This window comes from Strix uralensis, chromosome 15 (assembly GCF_047716275.1).
Source record: "Strix uralensis isolate ZFMK-TIS-50842 chromosome 15, bStrUra1, whole genome shotgun sequence".
Taxonomy (NCBI): domain Eukaryota; kingdom Metazoa; phylum Chordata; class Aves; order Strigiformes; family Strigidae; genus Strix; species Strix uralensis.
This window is the reverse complement of record NC_133986.1, coordinates 4,811,805-4,831,690: the sequence shown is the minus strand read 5'-3', so window position 1 is coordinate 4,831,690 and position 19,886 is coordinate 4,811,805. Positions and strand designations below refer to the sequence as shown.

Sequence of the window (19,886 nt, the reverse complement as noted above, 5' to 3'; positions counted from 1 at the left end):
CTTCACCAGACTTTGTGAAGAGCACCACAGCCTTTCTAGAAGTTGCATCTGCACGAGTTCATCAAGTTCATCTCAGTTTGCATTAGTTGTGTTCCAGAAAGCATCACACAACTCCAGAAGGAGACAAATACTGAAGTTTAGCTTACTATGTCTGCAGTTTTAGTTTGCTATGAGTGGGATGGCTTCTCGTTATTTGTTGCTATTTTTCACTATTCACGATGGAAGAATGCTGATGCCTTCACTCTGTTATCGCTTGCAAAAGGCATTCAGTTTCCAAAAAGTATTTTTGACTTTACCAACTGGTTGCTTTCTCATGCAATTTATTTTAAATAAGTTTCCATGGGAAAGAATATTTTGGAATACACAACTGGAATAATTAACAACAAAAAATTAAAATAAAAACATGGTGGAATGCCATTCAAAATCTTCAGCACATTGTTAGCATAACCTTCTCATATTGTGTAACTGAACATAAAACCAAGTGTCATAAGCAGCTGCAACCCCTAGCACAATAGGGGGGGGGGGAAGGCTATTAAGTAGAAAAGCAGCCTGACATGTGGCTTCTCTGTTCTCTTCAGCAAGTTTATCACAGACTTGCAGCAAAAATTATTAAGATTCAAACAACAAATGGTGGTGGGGAGACAAACTTACATTTCTGATTTAGTTAACATGGATTCTTATTTTGAGTTTTTACATAATGAATCCTAGTTTATATTAAGTACATTACTAGTGGTTTGGACAGCTAATTATTTTCAACATTTACCCTCAATCTAACTATCCACATGAAGTCTACACTTACAATAATATATTAAAATTACTAATACCCTAAAAAATAAGCAATATTTCATTGCTCTTAAAGTTAAAATTTAAGCCACTGAACTGGCAGAAGTCCCCACATAAGTTCTTAGAATCACTGTTTGCTGAAAAAAATTTTTACAGGATTAGTTTCTACTTTCGAATAAGATAGTATATATTTTATTTTAGACCATGCAAGTAGTTCATATTAATGTTTGATTTAAATGGAAAAAATAAAATAGGAATCAGAAAAGCAAAGGTACCACCCGCAATTTATGAATAAAAACTAAGTATGAAAGACTAGGTCCATTATCTCTGCAATCTTGAAAGACCAGCTTGACCAGGAACAATAGATCAGTTTAAAAACTAAGACAAAGGTAAATACTTTGTCTTATAAGATAAAATTTGCTGTAATGAACTTACTTTTTATGTATTTAGAAGTTCTAAGGTAGTTTTATTCTGCTAAGAGAACAAATTTTAAACGATTCTCTGTGTTCATTCACAAATTAATTCTAATAATTTGCATCCAAAGAGCTTGAATTAATGACAAAAGAGTTTAAAAAGTGTAAATAATCACTTTATAACTAGAAAAAATTTATATATACAAAAAATAGTGTAAAAACGCAAAATAAACATGTAACAACTCTAATGTATAGTAAGCTATGCTGTTATTTAAATGAGTCAGTAGCATACTGTCCAAAGTTAACAAGATGGAAATGCTGTCAAACAGCAACAATCAACTTTCTTCATACATATAACACTCGTAGATTTTTAAGAAGTACAATAGCAAAACCAAGACTAAAGCTAGTTATAAAAATCACTTAAACTAGCCGTTTCTGAAAAAAAAATTGAACACTTTCTTTTACAAACAGGTAACTTGGCAAACGGTAACATTTATTTTACATCTGCTGCTGAGGCTTTTCCATAAGTAATACTGTCTACCTAATCTTTCTACAGCTCCTTTACAGTGCCATCCAATGCTCTACTTCCCACAGCCTGCCCTCGCACTGCACCTTGCCCCTGTTTATCTACCGTATCAGCTCAGGAAGAAATTTCGGCAAAACTCTTCCTCTGGTCACGGATATCTCTGGGAACCAAACCCATTAAGATATTTCTGACCCCTACTCATGCTATTTTAACTGTCTGTTGTACAGGAAGGAACTGATAAAAATAGGATTACAATGCCCTTACAGATGAACTAGCAGGAGGCTTGATTGTGATTGATGCCTGAATAAATATACAATAACAGGCCCCACATTTCAACACCGCTTTTCATAGAAGGTAAGAAGTAGTGTCGGTTTTCACCGCCTCGACTGCAGGACTCTTTTCTCAAATACCTGGGAAGTGCCTCTGATTGAAGATTGAATCCTCTACTTTTAGCTGGATTTTAAATAAAGCGCAGGAGGTGGTTATTAGTAGGTAGGAATGAATATTAGTACTATTCTGTGAGGTACAAAGGTGCATTTCTTCCCACAGGTGCTTACGTGTGGCCCACTCCCAAGTTCAAGTGAAGGGCTAAATTCTTCTGAAGTATAAATATCTTCCCCACAGATACTCAGTGCCAAAGTGGATCTATTGGAAAAATAAGCAACATCCTAACAGCTCCGCGGAAAACAAGTGGGCTGGACTCAGAGTTTGGGGTGGGAAGAGGAGGGCTGGGATTGCCTAGGTTTTTGACAACTCATCACTTACTTGGGAGAAGTTCTCAACAGGCATTTGGGTATAGACTCACTCTGGGGAACGGTTTCTATAGTAAAGACACATTAGCCAGCCCATTGCTGGATTTGGATAGCAACAAGAGAGCACAATATTTCCAGCAAACAATTTCAGATGGTTTTCCATGGTACTGCAGTACAGGCTGATGCCTGTCTGCATTCTTTTAATCTTTCTTAATAAACTAAATAAGTGATGCATTTACCGTCCCAAACAGAAACTTCAGGAGGTAAACTCAGTGCACAGTCTTTATTAACCTTCCTCTTTTTGAAGAAGAGGGCTTCAAGTGTCCTGAAACCACACGTTATCAGCTCCCACTTCAGCTAACACAGCTATCTATTCCACTTCAACAGTATCTCAAATACGCCCCTTCTTATCCTGCAAAAAATAGACACCTACTTAGCTTTCCAGTGCAATGATCCAGCCAAGTACTTAAGCAAGTGCACAAACTTCAAGCAGGCAAACAGTCCCACTGGCTCCTTCGAAATCATTCATGAAAGTAAGTCTGCATCTGCTCAGTACCTTGCTGGATCATTTTCCTAAAAATAAATTAACAGTAATACTTGGCACTTTCACAGCACAGTGCTTCACATGCTGAAACTATTGTCCAAATGGCAAGCAGTGAAGAAAACATAAATATTATGAGCTTCAGTTTGTAGATGAAGATATTAAGGCAAAGAAACCAGTTACTTCCTGCTCCTTGTACGGTGAGACAGTGTCAAAGCTGGGAGTCCTTGTCCCTATTCCCTCACCCATATGCTCCATCCTTCTGGCATCCACATGGCTCTCTAACTGGGGGCACAGTCAGTATAAGCTGCAGCTACCTAGCAGTCTGCAGGTCTGCAAACAAACTTTAAAAAATTCAGTTCCATCAATTACTACAGTCTGCAGCAATTAATATAGATCAAATACTATAATTAGAATAGTCATATCATCAAACCAATACATACCAGCACAGTATCATTCAAGAAGCAGAAGGACCAGATCTCCTTGAAGATTCATGTTGTTCTACTAGAGCAGTAACTGTGCTATTAATTGTGAAGGCACTTTTGATATGCATATGGGACCAACTCTCACAAACTACGGACACCCTTCTAGAACACTCTCTCTCCTCTACACCAAGAACCCATGACACAACCATTTGCCTCCTGAAGACACCAATGAATTTATTGCACCTCCCTCTTACCCACTTACCTTTCTGAAATACGTCTGAATTAAAATTACTTAAGTAGTCATCTATGTGAAATTGCCTTTCATGTACATGTATAAGCACAAATCATGTGGCTTTCTGATGGGAGGGTACAGTAACTTCCTAATGGATTTCTCCTCAATGGTTCAACACACTAAGAACATACGCCAGCTAAGTAACACTGTTTGAAAATACATCACAGCCACTTTCCATTACCTGCACTTTCATTCAAATGGGACATCCTTACGTTTACAGAAGTACAAAGATACACACCAAATCTTTCATTAGCAGATCTTACTGAAGTACTAATTCTGCTCTGAAGTTATTGTTCAACAAAAAATTAAATCCCATTTTAGTGTACCTAGCACTAGATCAAAACTTGATCAAACCCCCAAACCAAAGCACCGCAGCAGCAAGATGCAAAGCATTTACCCAGTATAAACTTGGCCAGTTCAAAATCTGGAGCACAACCGAAGGAGTAACTGTGTCCCTCCTGCAGTCAGCACACATGCCCGATTTTATGCTCTGGGGAACAAATCAGAAACCCGCCTGACTTGGAGGAAGTCTGTATTAAGGGGTAATATGGCAGAGCTCAGACCCAGTATTACTGACTGTGGAACCGAGATTAAGCTGTGTCCCAGCCTCCCTTCTCTTCCCCAGTTTCAGTGGGATTTAAATGCTTGCAGGTTGACATCAAAACTACTGTTTTTAAAGTCATTTAATACAGCATCTCCCTGCCTAGCGTCACTGGAGAATGCCCTCTTCAGCAGGGAGCAAGAAACCCCAGCTCAGAGTGGTCAGCGATGTCTAAGCCACGCGCACGACACAAGTGATTTCTTCCTTCAGACTGCAGTAGTCGCCAGCCCTAACCAACCAAAAGGCAATAACAAGTGCTCTGGTTTTATGTTACTATAGCTCTGGATTAGCACAGTCATAAATCAGGGCTGTGACCCATATTTTAATACCTTTTCTTCTCCCAGTTATGATGATTCAGTTGTGATTTGAACAGCATGCCATTCCAACCAAGCTCTGACAAATAAACTCTCCACACTACACTTTATAATATAAAAATCAATTTTTGCACAGAGCTTGTAAAATCAAGCCAAACATACATAAAAGAAACTGAAATTTCCCAAGATTGCTTTTATTCAACTGCTGACGACACAGCTTATTATTCAAGTTCATATATATGCACACAATGTAAATGGAAAAAGTCATGAAGCAAAAGATTTTTCCTACTGCAATTTAGAATATCTTTGAATGTGAATGAAATATAAATTCAGTGGGTTACTAACCAAATGATACATACCCCCAAGCTGCACAGCAAGAAAGCACTTAAACCCATGTTGAACTTAAGCAAACACATAAATCTTACAAATTTCACAAGGATGAAAGTGTGCACTTAAAATTAAGGCAAGAGTTTACCGTTGCTTTTGCAAACATGTGAATGCAATGTCATATATATATATAATTACAAAATAACAAAGCTCTGCCCATGATGACTGGTGACAAACAAGCAATAGACAATTCAAAGCTTGAAATACTGACAGAAGAATTCTATCTGGAGTACTTTTTTTTTTAAATTAGATCCTAGAGAAGCAGTGAGAAACGTGTGCTGATCTGTACACCGTGAATTAAGGAGTGATACTGAGAATTATCTCCTAGTATGTATAAATTCAGCACAGAATAAAATTATGGTGTAATTGGGGTGGGGGGTGGGTGGGGGTGGAAGAGGTGTAATTGCTCTAAGAAGGAAGAATTACAGCTACTCAGCTGCTAAGATTCCAAAGTGCTCCAAAACCATAGCTCTCTTTCATCACATTTAATTTCTGTAAATATATTAAATTCAGTCACGTCAGTAGATTAAAATAATATAGTAGATTGTATCATCCCAGACTTTGCCAAAATGTGATACAATCCCTTTTCAAAAACCTAAAATGGCCTTGTCTGTGAGGACTATCACACAGATGAATAGTGGCTAAAGGGCTATAAACAAATAGATTGCAGCAGCACAAGGGAGGTGCTAGTGGATTGCCACAGGGATTGTATTAGGATCAGTTTTATTTAACATCTTTATTAATGATCTGGAAGAACGGGTAAACAGTACATTAATTAAATTCACAGATTTCAGTATAGTGAGAGGTGTTATAAACATGACAGTGGGGAAAGAAATTATGCAAAAGGAGGTTAGGAACACTGAGAGAAGTAAGAAAAACAGATTCCTTCGAAAAAATGCAGGTTAATACATCTGAGAAGAATTTAAAAACGTAAATAATGAGTGAGAGGAAGAAACCTGAAAGCCGTTAAGCTAAAACAAAAGACCTAGGGGCAGCAGCTTACAGCAAATTATGTATGAGCTTGCAACATGAATGGGAAAAAGAATAAAATTATCTGGGCTACACACATGAATGTATCGCAAGACATCAAAAAGACAGTGTGACATAAGTCTGGACTTTCTGCAGAAGCAATGAAACATACGGTCGCCATACTACATCAGTGTTTCAACTAGCCAAGTATCTCCACTCAACATACAGTACGTTAGCGATATGCACAAAGAATACTGGGGTTTGGTTCTGAGCCTCTTGTGAATTTTTTTTTAAAAAAACAGCCAACCAACCAACCAAAAACCAATACCCAAGAATATAAAAAACCTCACCAGAAATAAAAAAAACTCACCAGAAAGAAGGAACAAAGAAGAAAATCTGAAAGCATTACAAAGAGTATATCATGTAATTGACACAGAGCCCGAAAGGTACAAGAATATAAACATCACAAAAGGTAGAAGAAACCTGTAGGCTCATCATCAAATATGGTACAATTTGGATTTTTTAAAAAATTAAATCAACATAGGAAGAATATAAGCAGAATATTAGTAACACCTACTACACTAAGGAACAATCTTGAAAGGAATTAACTAAAACTCCTTTCCTTCATTCATTAAAACTGGGCAACACATACAAAAATACAGTGTAGGAGACAATCCTGCAATGGCAGAATGACTTAATAGGTCTTTTCCATCTCTAACTTCAATGATTCCAATAAGAGACAATAAGCAGACAGACAACCCTCTGCAAAATTAAATCACTAGGAATCAACCAGAGAATGAAAATTAAATCACAGTAAAGTATTTTCTTCTTTGTAAGCATTAGCATTAATCACATGCAAAAGTAAAATATTAGTTAATTTGATTCTCTGTGCCTTCCAGACTCTGGTCGAAATGAATCAATGCAGGAAGAGTGATTTCTCTGATAATTGGGGAAATGATAAGGAGGGAGGAAAAAAGAAGAAAGAGGAAAAAAACCCAGTAGAAATAGCTGGCAAAAATGAAATTACCAAAAGGGGACTAGAGAAAACAACATTAGGGGGCCTGTTTCTTCTGAATTCCTAGTAAGAACAATATATGTAGAATTTCACAGTGGTGGCTTTGAAACAGAATTATCCAAAGACAGCTAGAATTGGAAAGAAAATCACCTTGGACAGTACAAACTATTACTAATTTGGTTAAGTGACTGTTATTACTCGTCTGCAAACGTCTAGAAAATGGCTTTACTATATGGCACCTTCAAACGGTTAGCTCTCTGTAGCACCTCAGGTTTGCCACAGGGAGAAGATGGTAACCCAGAATGCCAGTTCCTCCTCAACCAATACAATGAAGCATAGGCACAATGAATTTGCAAGGCACGATACATCTAGGAACCCCTTCTCCTTAACTTCTGTGAAACTGGTTACTTTGGTGCCGCTCACTCCGCTATTCGTGTCAGGATCATGTCAGTGATAAGCACAACTGAAGGCATGACATCTGCACTGCGTCAGCCGAGGGAGGGAGGTGTCACACTGGCATTTAACTCTGCTCTCTAGACCATGAAAGGTCAAACTGGACAAGCCACAGCCTAATGAAGCAGTTTGTAGCTGGAGGTGAGGCAGAACAAAGCCTTTCAAATTAGTGGTTAAATGATGGCATGAAGCAGTAAGGGACCAGTTCTCAGTGGAGCCAACAAGCATTCAGGTGTGGACTTCACTAGAAGTCAAGACTGGGCCAGTTTTGCAAAGGCTGGTAATTTAAGCTTGTGCACTAGAGAAATTGAGGCATGTGCTGTGACAATACAGAAAAAATAGGCAGGAACACAGTGAGAGGCAAGCACAGCAGCTGAGACAAACCCTGCTGCTTCAGAGCCAGGGTTTTTTCCAGACAGCAGCCTAAGTTCTTTAGTTCAATGACAGACTTTGCTAGCTCAATAAAGAAATTTAAGTCATCAACATCACAAAAACTTAAAAAAAAAAATAAAACCAAAGAACAGTACAGACAAAATAACTAGGGGTCTGGTTTGTTTCTTCCAATACATTTTAAAAATAGATACTTTCCTCCTACAGGGAGGAAATACTGTATTTAATTAGAAGCATAAATCATTGCGCTTTTATAGTTAGTAATATCTTCTATAATGAAACTAGATTAGTTTCTCACTACATATGCTGTTTATTGTTCAAATTTTACGATAAGTTCTAATAATGGAAGTGTTACAGAACAGTTCAGTTTGGGGGTTTTTGTTTATATTCCACCAACTCTTAGATTATTTTTTGTTATACATGTATCAGCAGAAATCTTTCCGGCTTTCTACCTACTACAGAAAAATATGTACTATCTTAAATGACCCTCTGAATGTTACAGGGATAGATTTATCTTTAAAACTCTGTAAGAGAGTTAAAACATAGCCCCCTATCTGTGATCAAAACTTGAATTTTAATCCTCACATTTAAAGATGGGGCAGGTTCTCTGCACTCAAAACACACCTAACAAGAGGTTCTGCTGTGACAGGATCCGTCCTGCAGCTGCCAGTTAGCTCTCTATCAACGTGTAGCCACAAATGTCACTAACTTAAGCAATTTTCTATAGGACTGCAATTATTTTCCTCTTTCTATTTTCCCCATCCTACAGCAACACAATCAAGACAAAACCACAAAGAAAGTGCCGCAGACACATCACTGATTTCATTGCCATTTAAGACAACCCTAGCAGCTCTGTGCCATGGACTGATGGGGAAAGCACATTAAGCACTTGCAACAGAACATCCAAGTAGACCTGTTTTGCAGCCTGATTAATAGAAACAACCTCTAAGGACTAATCACAAGTCGAGCCCTGTTTTGTAGATTAATAGAACAAAGGCACAAGAGAATAGGGAAGGTTACAGGACTGGAATATAAATAAGAAAAGGTGTACACTCTAGGTAGTTTGACTGCTAGTAATTATCAGCTAAAGGCACATCCTTACCACGAGGTCTCGCTGTTCTGTGCTAAAGCAGCTCACTTCCAGATGGACGATCAGCCTCTGCATCTCTGAATATTTTATCTGCATTTTAACTCCAAAATTTATGAAACCACAACAAAATTCTTCTCTGAAACAAAGCATACTTTCATCTCACACTTTAAGTATCACTTAAAATTCTGTTGATATGAGTATAAAATTTGCAGGAACTGTACTTTTCAGTTATACGTACATGGATCAGCAAATACAATATTGGCATATAATGAATGACTGTTACTCAAAACGCTGCTGCTACTGCAATATGGTAGCAGATGCTAAGAACCAGCAGAGATCCCACATAGCCCATCTGACCCTGCAAGGAGGGTGTGCTGCTCCTGCTGTGCCAGCCTGGCCAGTGGATTTGGCTGGCCCTGAGCAGGATTCCACCACATGAGGAAAAGGTACTCAGCCAACGAAAAGTCCTAGAAATAAATCCCTTTGAGACGAAATGCGAGATAACATACATTTTTTCATTACCTGGAGTTTTGCTAACGTTCAACAACAATTCCAAGTTATGCGTGAACTATGTGCAGTGTCTGCACAAATACCGTATGGAAAATGATGGAACTTTTTCATGCCTCTGAGGAAAACTACTTCTCTGCTTTTGAAAATATTCAATTTGCCTGGCTATAACAAAATGTAGCGAAGATAATGGCAACACAAAATGCTGTGTGTGTCTGTGCCTCAGCGTTTAAGAACAACTGCAGGTACCACTCCTAGTCAGTGCTTCATTAAACACATGCAATCTGCTGTTCAAAATCCTGAATGAACTAAACGACTCCTTCTAACTTCACAAAGGATGGATGTCATCCTTTATGTGACATAGTATCTCTTTATCTACAGAGAGACTAAACAATATTTTCAGATATTTCTACTTATTTCCACATTTTCTAAGATTTCCCAAAAGCTCTACCTCTTCCAATGCTATACACACAAGAACATAAGCAATGTCCTTGAACCTTATCAATCTAGGAGTTTATAAAAAAGGATCTTCAGGTTATGCAATGGAAGACATTATTCCTTAAAATGGTCCTTTCTAGGTTTCTCAACAAATACAAAACCCGTGTTACATTCACAAACAGAAGAGGGAGACAAAACTTACTAAAAACTGAAAAAACAAATTCAGGTACCCATTAACCCTGGAGATTACAGTGTATTGAGGCATCCCATATTAAAAATGGGAATGCTTTAGGACTACAAGCTTTCAGTTTTTCTCCTCCATTCTCCTGTGATGCAGGACATGGAATTATCCCAAGCAGCCCAGATGGAACACCAAGAGAGGTGTTAAAGAGAACACCTTTCTTGCAGTTTCTTTTTATTACATTCCCAGTTTTGGAAACACGATGCATTAAAATCTGTGCCAGGAAAAGGAGACTGAAAGATTCATCCTTCCTTCTTACATAAAGCTTTTTTTATATAAAGTTTGAGGCAATACACAATCTGTATGTATATTCCCAGGGCACAAACCCCTAAACCTTACTCAAGATACAGCTAGCAGCAATACAGTTAGCAGCTGCAAATACCAGCTTTTGTCAGATACACTGATTCACATACGTACAGAAATAAAACAGCTTTTTGAAGAACCATACCACACAACTTTCGTGTCAGTCCTACCCATCCAGCAAATGCTGCTGAAGCACCAAAACGAAAGGCAAGAGCTCTCCAGAAGCAGAGGATAGACAGGTTGGCAGATCTGCAGATACCATACCCAAATACTCGCAACATTACTTGCAAAATAAATACAATGACACACTTGTCAGATGATTTCAAATCACCACGATCTGATTTTCTAGGAAACATTATTTCCTTTGTCAAAGTAGCCATAGGCACAGAGTTTCCAAACACGACATGCATGTCAGTATGTAAGGCAAACAGCTAAGCAGATACATTAAAGGACACTGTGTTTAACATTTATCTAAAATGCTAAAGAGGAATACAGAATGGAGGTACTAGGTGGTAGCTCCCATTACTTTCTCCCAGGTACACTGTGCATGCAGACCGTAGAACAATACCCTTGTCTGTGCCAAATTAACTGAGGGGGTAGCAAGGCATCGCAGCTTGTGAGGCCTTCTCTACTTACTCAAGGGTATAGGCCACTCAGCCACATCTATGAAGGCACAACGATAAGCTGCTGACACCTTCCTGCTTGTAAATCACTGCTTAAGCCTTCTCTCTGTGTGCACATACACAAACATAGCTCTCAGCCATATTAAGATTTTGATATTTAACTAGTAGAGTCAGAAATGTCAGCAACTCATACTTCAGATGCACACAAACCATAATATAGACTAACACCTAAACATTTTAGGGGTGGTTATACATAACCAGCGGTCTCATTGATTTTCAATTGAATCCATGAGTGTTGACCACTTCTGAAATAAGGTGCCAGATCTATTCTACTGAACGGATTCTCATGAAAATCTGATGAATGTAGCTGTCACTATTGACCTTTATGTCTACGCTCAGATTCACGATCAGTGTTCTCTTATTTGAAGTGCTTATGCAATTTTTGCCTTATTTCATAGCCTCTGTGAATTACTTTAAGCATTTTATACACATGTCAGGGTAAAGTTAGCATTCTGATCAATAAGTATTAGAGAAATATGACCAAATCATCTTGAAGACAAGTCATGAGAAATCTTGTTTTTCACTGGGAGCTAACAAAATCTAGTCATTTTTTATTTGACTTTTGTATTAAAACCAAATACAGTTTTTCAAACATAATTTCTCTTCCATTTCTATTGCATTTTATCACCATCACATCATGTAAGCTTTATCAGCTCTACCTGAAGCAATGCAAATTCTTCCAAATTTTTTCCTGTTTGTCCTGAATGGATGAACTCTGAAGCAAACCACCTGTAGACTATGCCTGTTTCACACACCTGACAGTACACAGGACAAGACCTACCTTCTCCCCTGTTGCGTCTCCACCCCAATCTCATTTATTTCACCACATCTTTTAAAGACACTGGAAAGTATCTCTGTTTTTCCAATTACAGTTTAACTCAGCAAAGCTGTTAATATGTATATCTGTATACATACTAACATAGCGCTTAAGGATATAATAGCATATTATTATATAATTAACATAGCATATCCGACATAGCGCCGAGGGATATAGTGTAGTTGGGAACTGTCAGTGCTAGGTTGGACTAGATGATCTTCAAGGTCCTTTCCAACCTAGATGATTCTGTGATTCTGTAACTGGTAATTATAAATTGAATTAAAGCTTATCATGAATCTCACTGAGTCAGTGAAACTCCCAAACTTGGCACATTTAAATACCTTCCATTCTGATGTCAGCTAGTCAAAGCCCCTCTTCTTACTTCTCCACTCTCCTACTGTGAACATAGTTGTCCTCAAGTGAAATAATTTTTCAGTTAACCTTAACAACATGGTATTTTCAGTTTGGTCTTTCTTCTCTTCTGCGCTAGACCACCACAAAGAGGTATGGTGCACATATAGGTAGAAGAAAATGGAAAAGTAGGAGTCGTGAAGTGCAGAAGCCACACGGAAGAATTTATTCAAACAAGCATCAACACACAACACAGAGTCCAACCTTGTAAGGAACAGCATATCTTGACATTTGAGTTAACTCTCCTTCCTCCTTCCCCAGCTCCCATTCTTTAAGGGGGTTCAGCCCTCCTCCCAAGATGAAGTCTGTAGCAGCTAAGTTGAAAATTTCAGGAGTTTTGTAGTATTCTAATTAATCCCTACTCTTCCTAACTCCTCACTGGGTGCAAATGCTTTCAGCCTGCTCAGTGCACACAAATGCCACATTAACTACTGCATTATTCCAGTCTTCAGCCAAAAGAAAGCAAACTTCTTGTTCCTGGACAGCTGGCAAGTGAATAAAAACTTAACAAAGCAGAACTACAAACACAACCACAACTTATGGGTTTTGTAAGCACAACGTGTATATCAAAATGACCTCACTGCTGAGCAAACCACACTTCAACCTACGAACAGGAGACCACCATAAATAATTAGCCCCTAACAGCACAGCTCATGCTCATTCTGTCTCTTTGGGTTTTCTGCCCTGCACCTACTCAACTCCAGGAAAACAGAGCAGGAATTAGAGCAGGTTCCCACAATCATCTGTTTGGTACTGCTCTGAAAGAGTTCAAATGCCTGCTTCCAAACTAGGAAAAAACTCAAGAGTCAGAAGAACCACCATTTTATGTCTGTTTTAACTGGCTAGACTTCTGCCCACAAACAGACACAGTTTGTGTGTCACACTAGGAATGAACACTCTGAAGTTCTTATTCCTGCTGAAGTCAAGCCTGAAGGAAAGATTAGGGCTTTGTGATCTGCCCCAGTGCCAGGATGCAGAGCTTTCCAAAGAAGTAGCTAGGACAGGTTAGCATTGTAGTATTAAACATGACTTACGAAATAATATATTTAAAATTATAAACATTCCACTATTTATTAAAACAAAATAAAACAAACAAGCTTTTAAAGTAAGCAGGACAATTTTTTACTTGGAAGTGAATCTGATATCAAGGAGACTGAAGAAAAATCAGTGACTTTCCCAACAAGACAAGAAATGTAAACAAACAGCTGCAATTCCAGAGCAGGGGGAATACATTCTTCAATCCTAAAATGAGAGACCTGAAGGACAAATGCCAAGAAAAATGAAACAGAAACCTGCACCTTTAAACACAACCATGGTGTGTTTGTTTAACACACAGACAGAAGACTTCAGTCTTTGCCAGTACTTTTCTCAGTTGCTGACTTCCACCGCATAAACGCCAGAATTCCTGAAAAAACGGTGCAACACCAACACTCTTGTCCTGTCTCCCCCTGGTTTTCTCACTACTAAATAGCAATGAAGAACTTTATTGCTGAGTAGTCCGATTTCTATTCTTCCCTTTTTTAGGCACAAGCTAATTGCCAAGTAAGACTATGAAAATAAAAGAAATGAGATCCATTCCAACCCATCAGTATATCTGAATCCCATCATGTGAGTTGCCAATTGGTTTTCCAGTCCTCGCGCTCAATATCTGCTGTTAATTTGCTTGCTATTTCAAGAACTTGAAGACTGTCAGCAAAATCCATGATGCATTACAAAACTTATAATTGAAAAGAAAAAAACCCCAAACATCTGACGCTTTTCTGACAGGATAAACACAAAATCTGAAAACACTGATCAGAACAAGGGAGAGGTACTAACTTAGAGCTACTTGTATTAAAATATGATTGCAAGTGAAGCAGGGAAAGAAACAGAGTTTCAACAATAATTTCCAACTGATGCAAAACCATTCGATGAAACCCCCAAAATTTACACTGGGCTAAAAAGAAAAGAAAAAATTGCACAAAACATTATTTTAAAGGAGATGGCTGAACCTGTCTATACCTTCTTAAGGCTGCATTATCTATGCCAATTAAAATTTTGCTTCTGAAAAAGAGTTAAGGCACTTCCTCTAGAGTTACTAAAAAAAGCAAATGAAAGCCTTGGCTTCGCAGAGGTGAGCGATAGTGAGCCGTTTGTTCTTGACCTCTGGATCACCCTACAGATCAAATTCTTGGACATAGGAAAAACCCACTAGTATTCATTAAAAGCAACTGGGAGGCCAGCTTTGTGCTTCTGTTCTTGAGACCTGAACAAGCTACAACTTGACAAATGTGCAGGATACAGCTGAACAATGCTGCTGTTCCTGTCAGAAGGGAAGAGCTTTATTCCCAGCTTCGTTCAGAATGAATTGATTTTCATCACAATGATGCAAATGACAGATTTCAGTCATTATTTAAATAATCAATTTTAGTCTTTTACATTTGTACTTTTCATAGTTATTTCCATAAAGTTGATGCCGTTAACCATTAAAATGCATTGATTTATATCGAATTAGCTTTTATATTAAACATTTTCTTCCCTTAAAAAGATTCATCTATCTATACTTATTTAAGCAAATATATATGCTGAAAGGCTTCAGTCTTCAGTTTTACTTTTCATTCTACTAGATATGGATGGAATTTGCCCATATATTTTAATAGCTAAAAATAATGTAAATGATTGCTCTATTAGATTATTTTATACTTACGGCTTGTGACTTTTTTTGTGGAATTTTTATGGAGAACAGAATTTAAAATCCGTAAATAAGCCTATGGCATCATTATTCATGAAATTAACTACCACAAATTTCTACACACACAAAATAAAAGTTTATCAGAATACTTTTTCATTTCAACTATTTTTGTCTTTCAAACAAACCAAAAAAGCTACCTGTAGAGCTGAACAGCAAACAAAATAAACCAGAGAAAAATATTCTCCCTGAACAACTCTTTCTGTCAAAATGTGGTTTAAAGAATTTCTGGCTCCAGTTAACTGCAGTTCTCTGGTGGTTTGAATGCTTTTAAAGCTTCATTAGAAAACAGACATTGCTAGAATATTTGTATTCAAACATCTATAGCATGCTACAGTAAATTCAGTCCTTAGCATGGATGAACAATTTCAAATATAATTCAAAAAAACACATGTTTTAAAATAACAACATTTGAATTTAAATAAAACTTACACATATTAACTTATACATATTCAGTACCCAAAGCCACAGTAAAAACAGACTGTCTCTCCTTACACTTTTACATATACATCAGTATGAGTTATCCTTACGTATACTTCACAAAGGGAATTTTAATATTTAAAAATTCATATCTCTATTACTGTTTTGGTTTTTTTGTCCTGATCAATAAGTGGCCTCAATCTCAAACTTCCAAAGGAGAAAAATCTTTCCGTTGAAATCTTCTGGAGTTTTGACTGCATACAGTATGAACTATCAATTATTTTCCCACCAAACAAGTCAGGTTCACAGGTCAAAGCCAGAAGGAAGAGAAAGAAGGGAAATGTTTTTGTGGATTGTTATCTATAGACCAAATGGAAAATCTTCAGCCATTTTGCTCCTTCAAGGTACATCAAAGAATCTCCTATTTAAGGTGTGAAAATGTCAGTTACATTCTCCACCTCCGAAAACTAGCAGAGCTCAGATCGTGATTCATGTCCCACCCTCGCTCTTTTCTCTTTTAGGGGCTGATACTCTGTTTTCAACTCCCCTCCAGCTAATGCCATTTAATACTCTCAGAACCATCAGGCTAAATTCAAATTTTCTGCTCCTTAGAGGCTGTTGATATGCACCACCGCACATTCCAATTGCAAATACACATGAATGCTCCCGTGTATTGTAAGTTATTTTCTACATACAAATTCTACTAAATTGTAAGTTAGGAGTCACTACTTGAATTCTCTTAGGTCTTTAGAAAGCTTTCAGATGTACCATGAGTAATAACATGTAATGAATATGGACTGATATTTCTTTTCTGTAGTTACACTGAGTTGGCAATTTAAATTTTCTAAATAGATAGATGACTTATAGCCAGTTTTCCCAGTCTTCTGGCAATTACTTCTTAGAAACCCCTGACAGGCTGAAACCTCCAGAATCACAGCTGTTATTCTTGGTTTGATCCCCCTTTTTAAATTAAAACCAGTAGCTTTATCAGCAAATGAGAATTTTTTTCCCTCTGGAAATACTTACAAAAATGCACATAAATTGAATATGCCAACTTATCTCATTTTAGGGTTGGCGCATCTTCTGGGTTAATGACCAGTGTTCCACTTCTGTGACAGAACTAATTGGGGTAAGGAGGCCATAAATACATACAAAACCCCCAGAAATTCTCTTCCTTTGGGGTAATCTGAAGATTTAGAGTAGTAGAGTGAGATGTGACTGGAGGGGAAGGAGAAAACAAATTAAGAAGTGCTAACAGGCTTGCCTGATCATTCTATCTCAGTTTCCAGGCACAGAACAGATTTGGAACAGATTTTCCCAGTGTCTGATGTGACTTTTCCTTCCTCTCAGACCCACTGAAATGTAGGAAACTAGCTGAAATTTCACATTTTCCAGGAACTGTCATTATTTTAAAAAAAAAAAAAAAAAAAGGGAAAAAGGGAAAGACGACATGGTATCTCTATCCTCCAAACACAGACTAGCTGATCTAAAAAGCTGTATTCAAAATGATAGCCTGAACTCCACATCAACAGTTGCTCAAAACATGCTTTGACAACAGTCTTTCACGGTTGAACACAAATGAAACATCCTTCAAGAGAGGAGAAGTCTGCACTTGATTGGAGCTCAGCCTTTCTAGCAATCTAGCTTTACTTCCCATTGATCACTTAATTGGAAAAATCCAGTTATCGATGGATTAGAGGAAGGAATAATTAGGATTTATGTTCCATGACTAGGTCAGAATACATATGCCATTCACTTGTTATGGTTAAAACAACTCAGTTCCTTGATGTGGCATCCCTTAAAATTTGAGAACAAACATTCTAAATCCATGTGTACACCTGCAAAATGAAAGAACTTCTAAATGCAACTGAATACAAAAGGGTAACACAATGTCATTATGGATTTGTGAAGCAAAAGAGGGGAAAATATCACTACATTTTGGCAGTAGATGTAAATGTAAAGGCATATCACATGGTTCTCCATTTCAGAATACAAATTTTCTCTTCCCCAGACTTGGATTCTACGTTCTCCAGATTTCTCCATCAGCTCTGTAGGAAGCAGAGTTCAGGTAAATCTGCCCCAAATAAATCTGAAAGATGCCTACACTTTGTAATCATTGGATGTCTGCAGAATACAAGCCCTCTGAGTCTAAGACATACATATGAAAGAAGCTGAACACAATCTCAATCTTAGCAGCTAAACTTCCAGCTCACACAGCTGCTCACCTTGCAGCAAGTCTCAAATCCACCTCACACTACCCAAGGCCTTATGTCCCCCACCTTCTTCTGTTGTTATATGCTGCTAATATTAAAAAAATTACTTTGAAGTGTCTTTAAGAGATGATTTCTAACCTGATTTAAGATCATCTTTCACAATTAGCGATACTGCAGGATTTAGAGTATTTATTTATTTTTAGCTAGGCAACGTCAGGCTGGTTTAAATTACTAGCTAAAGGCTATGACTTAAATTAAAAAAACTGTAGCTTAAGTCAAGAATATGAGATACAGACCTAGATCACAGTTTTCTAGCCAGCACTAATGTACACAATATGACAAAAAAAACCACCATTAGAAGCATCACCGTGTGGTGGTGTATGAATCACCAAGGCCTGTGGACCAAGTGAACAGTCACCAGAGGTGAGATGAAGGGGGAAAACTTCTAGTATCTGTATAGGTTTGCCCCATTCTTTGGTTCAACCCCTAACATTCCCCCCATCCTCCCCTACTTTCACCTCTAAAGCACGCCTGACATCAAAAACGTAAGTTATAAGCTTATAATAAACCCTTCTTAAAGGTGTGCATAAATTAGCATCTAAGTACTTCAGCTGACAATTGAGAACACCAAGTAGCATAATGATTATCACCATCATGAAGTTCAGGTTTCTGGTAGAGCCTGAAAGGACTGTGGCTGCTGTCAGCATGAGAATTTAAAACAAGTGCTACCCAAGACTCCACACAGAGATATCAGGCATCACAATTAAACAACGTGTAGAAAAAACAAGGAAGAGTCTCCTTAGTACAAAACTGGACAGCAATTTTTCCTGCATATGCTTTGCGTAGGGGTGGAATGAGATCAAAACTGGCTTGAAACTCCATTATCACAAATTTACAAGCAAAAGAAAACAATGCCTAGAACTGATCAGAAATAAGACTTAAAGCACCTGCTGCCTTGTACCTTGTGCTGTGTGGGTGTTAAATGCTACCATGCTAATCTATTAGCACAGCACACATAAATACCTGAACAGCACAGAATATAGCGGAGCTTTCTTAATACATACTAAGATGTCACTGCAGTTAATTCACAAACACAGAGTGGATATTGAGTCCACAATTTTTTAAGTGCATCCAGAAGGCAGAATAGAAATAATTACAATTCCTTTTGTCTTATTTCACACACATGGCTAAATACAGCCTATTTATTCACCAAAAAAATGTGGCAGTTGTTTCAGGGTGGCAATTGTTTACAGCTACGTTTGATACTGTTCTGCAGGGCAATGCAACAAAGCAGCTTCATGCATTTTCAACAGGAATGATTCCTGCTGCGGTTCAAGTAATAAACAGCAAAGAAAGTTTAAATTGAGACTTACCATGGGGCACCGTATATTCGGAATCCTTTAACTGTTACCTCTGAATCTTGTAAGTAAATACTATTTGTCAGGAGTGACTGAACATTGTCAAAGTCCTCTGGTTTCAATTTGGACACAGAGGGAAAGCGGTAGTAATCTTGTTTAACAAGGTCTGCCATGAATTCCTTATCAAATGTCAGTTCATGATTCCCAGCAATCACTATTTTATATTCATATGGTAGGTTTCCTGAAATAACAAAAAAGAGGACTTAATTAGCACATTTTCCTCCTACACCAGCATTGTCGGCACAATAAGTAGACAGCTAGCAGTGACAGAATATAATACCCAAGATCTCTGTGCATCTCCATGTTGAGCAGAAGTTATTAATGCTGCTTCTCTTCCACTGAATGAAACTGTGTTAAAATGTAAAGTAACGTCACACAAAGCAATGTCACAATAAAAAGCGTGTACTGCAGAGTTAAACAAAACAAGCTGGTAGGCACCAAACCACCTCCAAAGGTGGCATAAACCACCACTGCTCCCTTGCTTTCAACTGATGACATGCTGATCTAGAGTAGCCTAAAATGTGACACTGAGTCCTACCCACTTAAATCATTTGACTGGACCAGAGTCAGCAGCCAGAGTCCCAATCCAGAGGAGTGACCTGCAGTGAGATACCTTGGGTGTCAGAGGGTAGACCAGAGACTGCAGTATGCCTCACAACTATGTCATGAGAGTACCTGGCACGGGGTACTGAATTAGGCTGCTGGTACTGCCGTTTTTCACATTATGTCATTATTTGGATTAATTTGGGTGCAGGT

At 37.9% G+C, this 19,886-nt stretch overlaps 1 protein-coding gene across 3 annotated transcripts in view; it reads right to left on the bottom strand.

The window, feature by feature from the left end:
• MPPED2 (metallophosphoesterase domain containing 2) overlaps positions 1–19,886 on the bottom strand; it is a 107,510-nt gene that overhangs the window by 28,413 nt on the left and 59,211 nt on the right. For all 3 annotated transcript variants that reach the window (XM_074884569.1, XM_074884571.1, XM_074884570.1), the window contains exon 4: positions 19,086–19,311. In XM_074884569.1, coding sequence (XP_074740670.1) covers positions 19,086–19,311 — 226 coding nt within the window. The remainder of the gene's footprint in view (positions 1–19,085; positions 19,312–19,886) is intronic.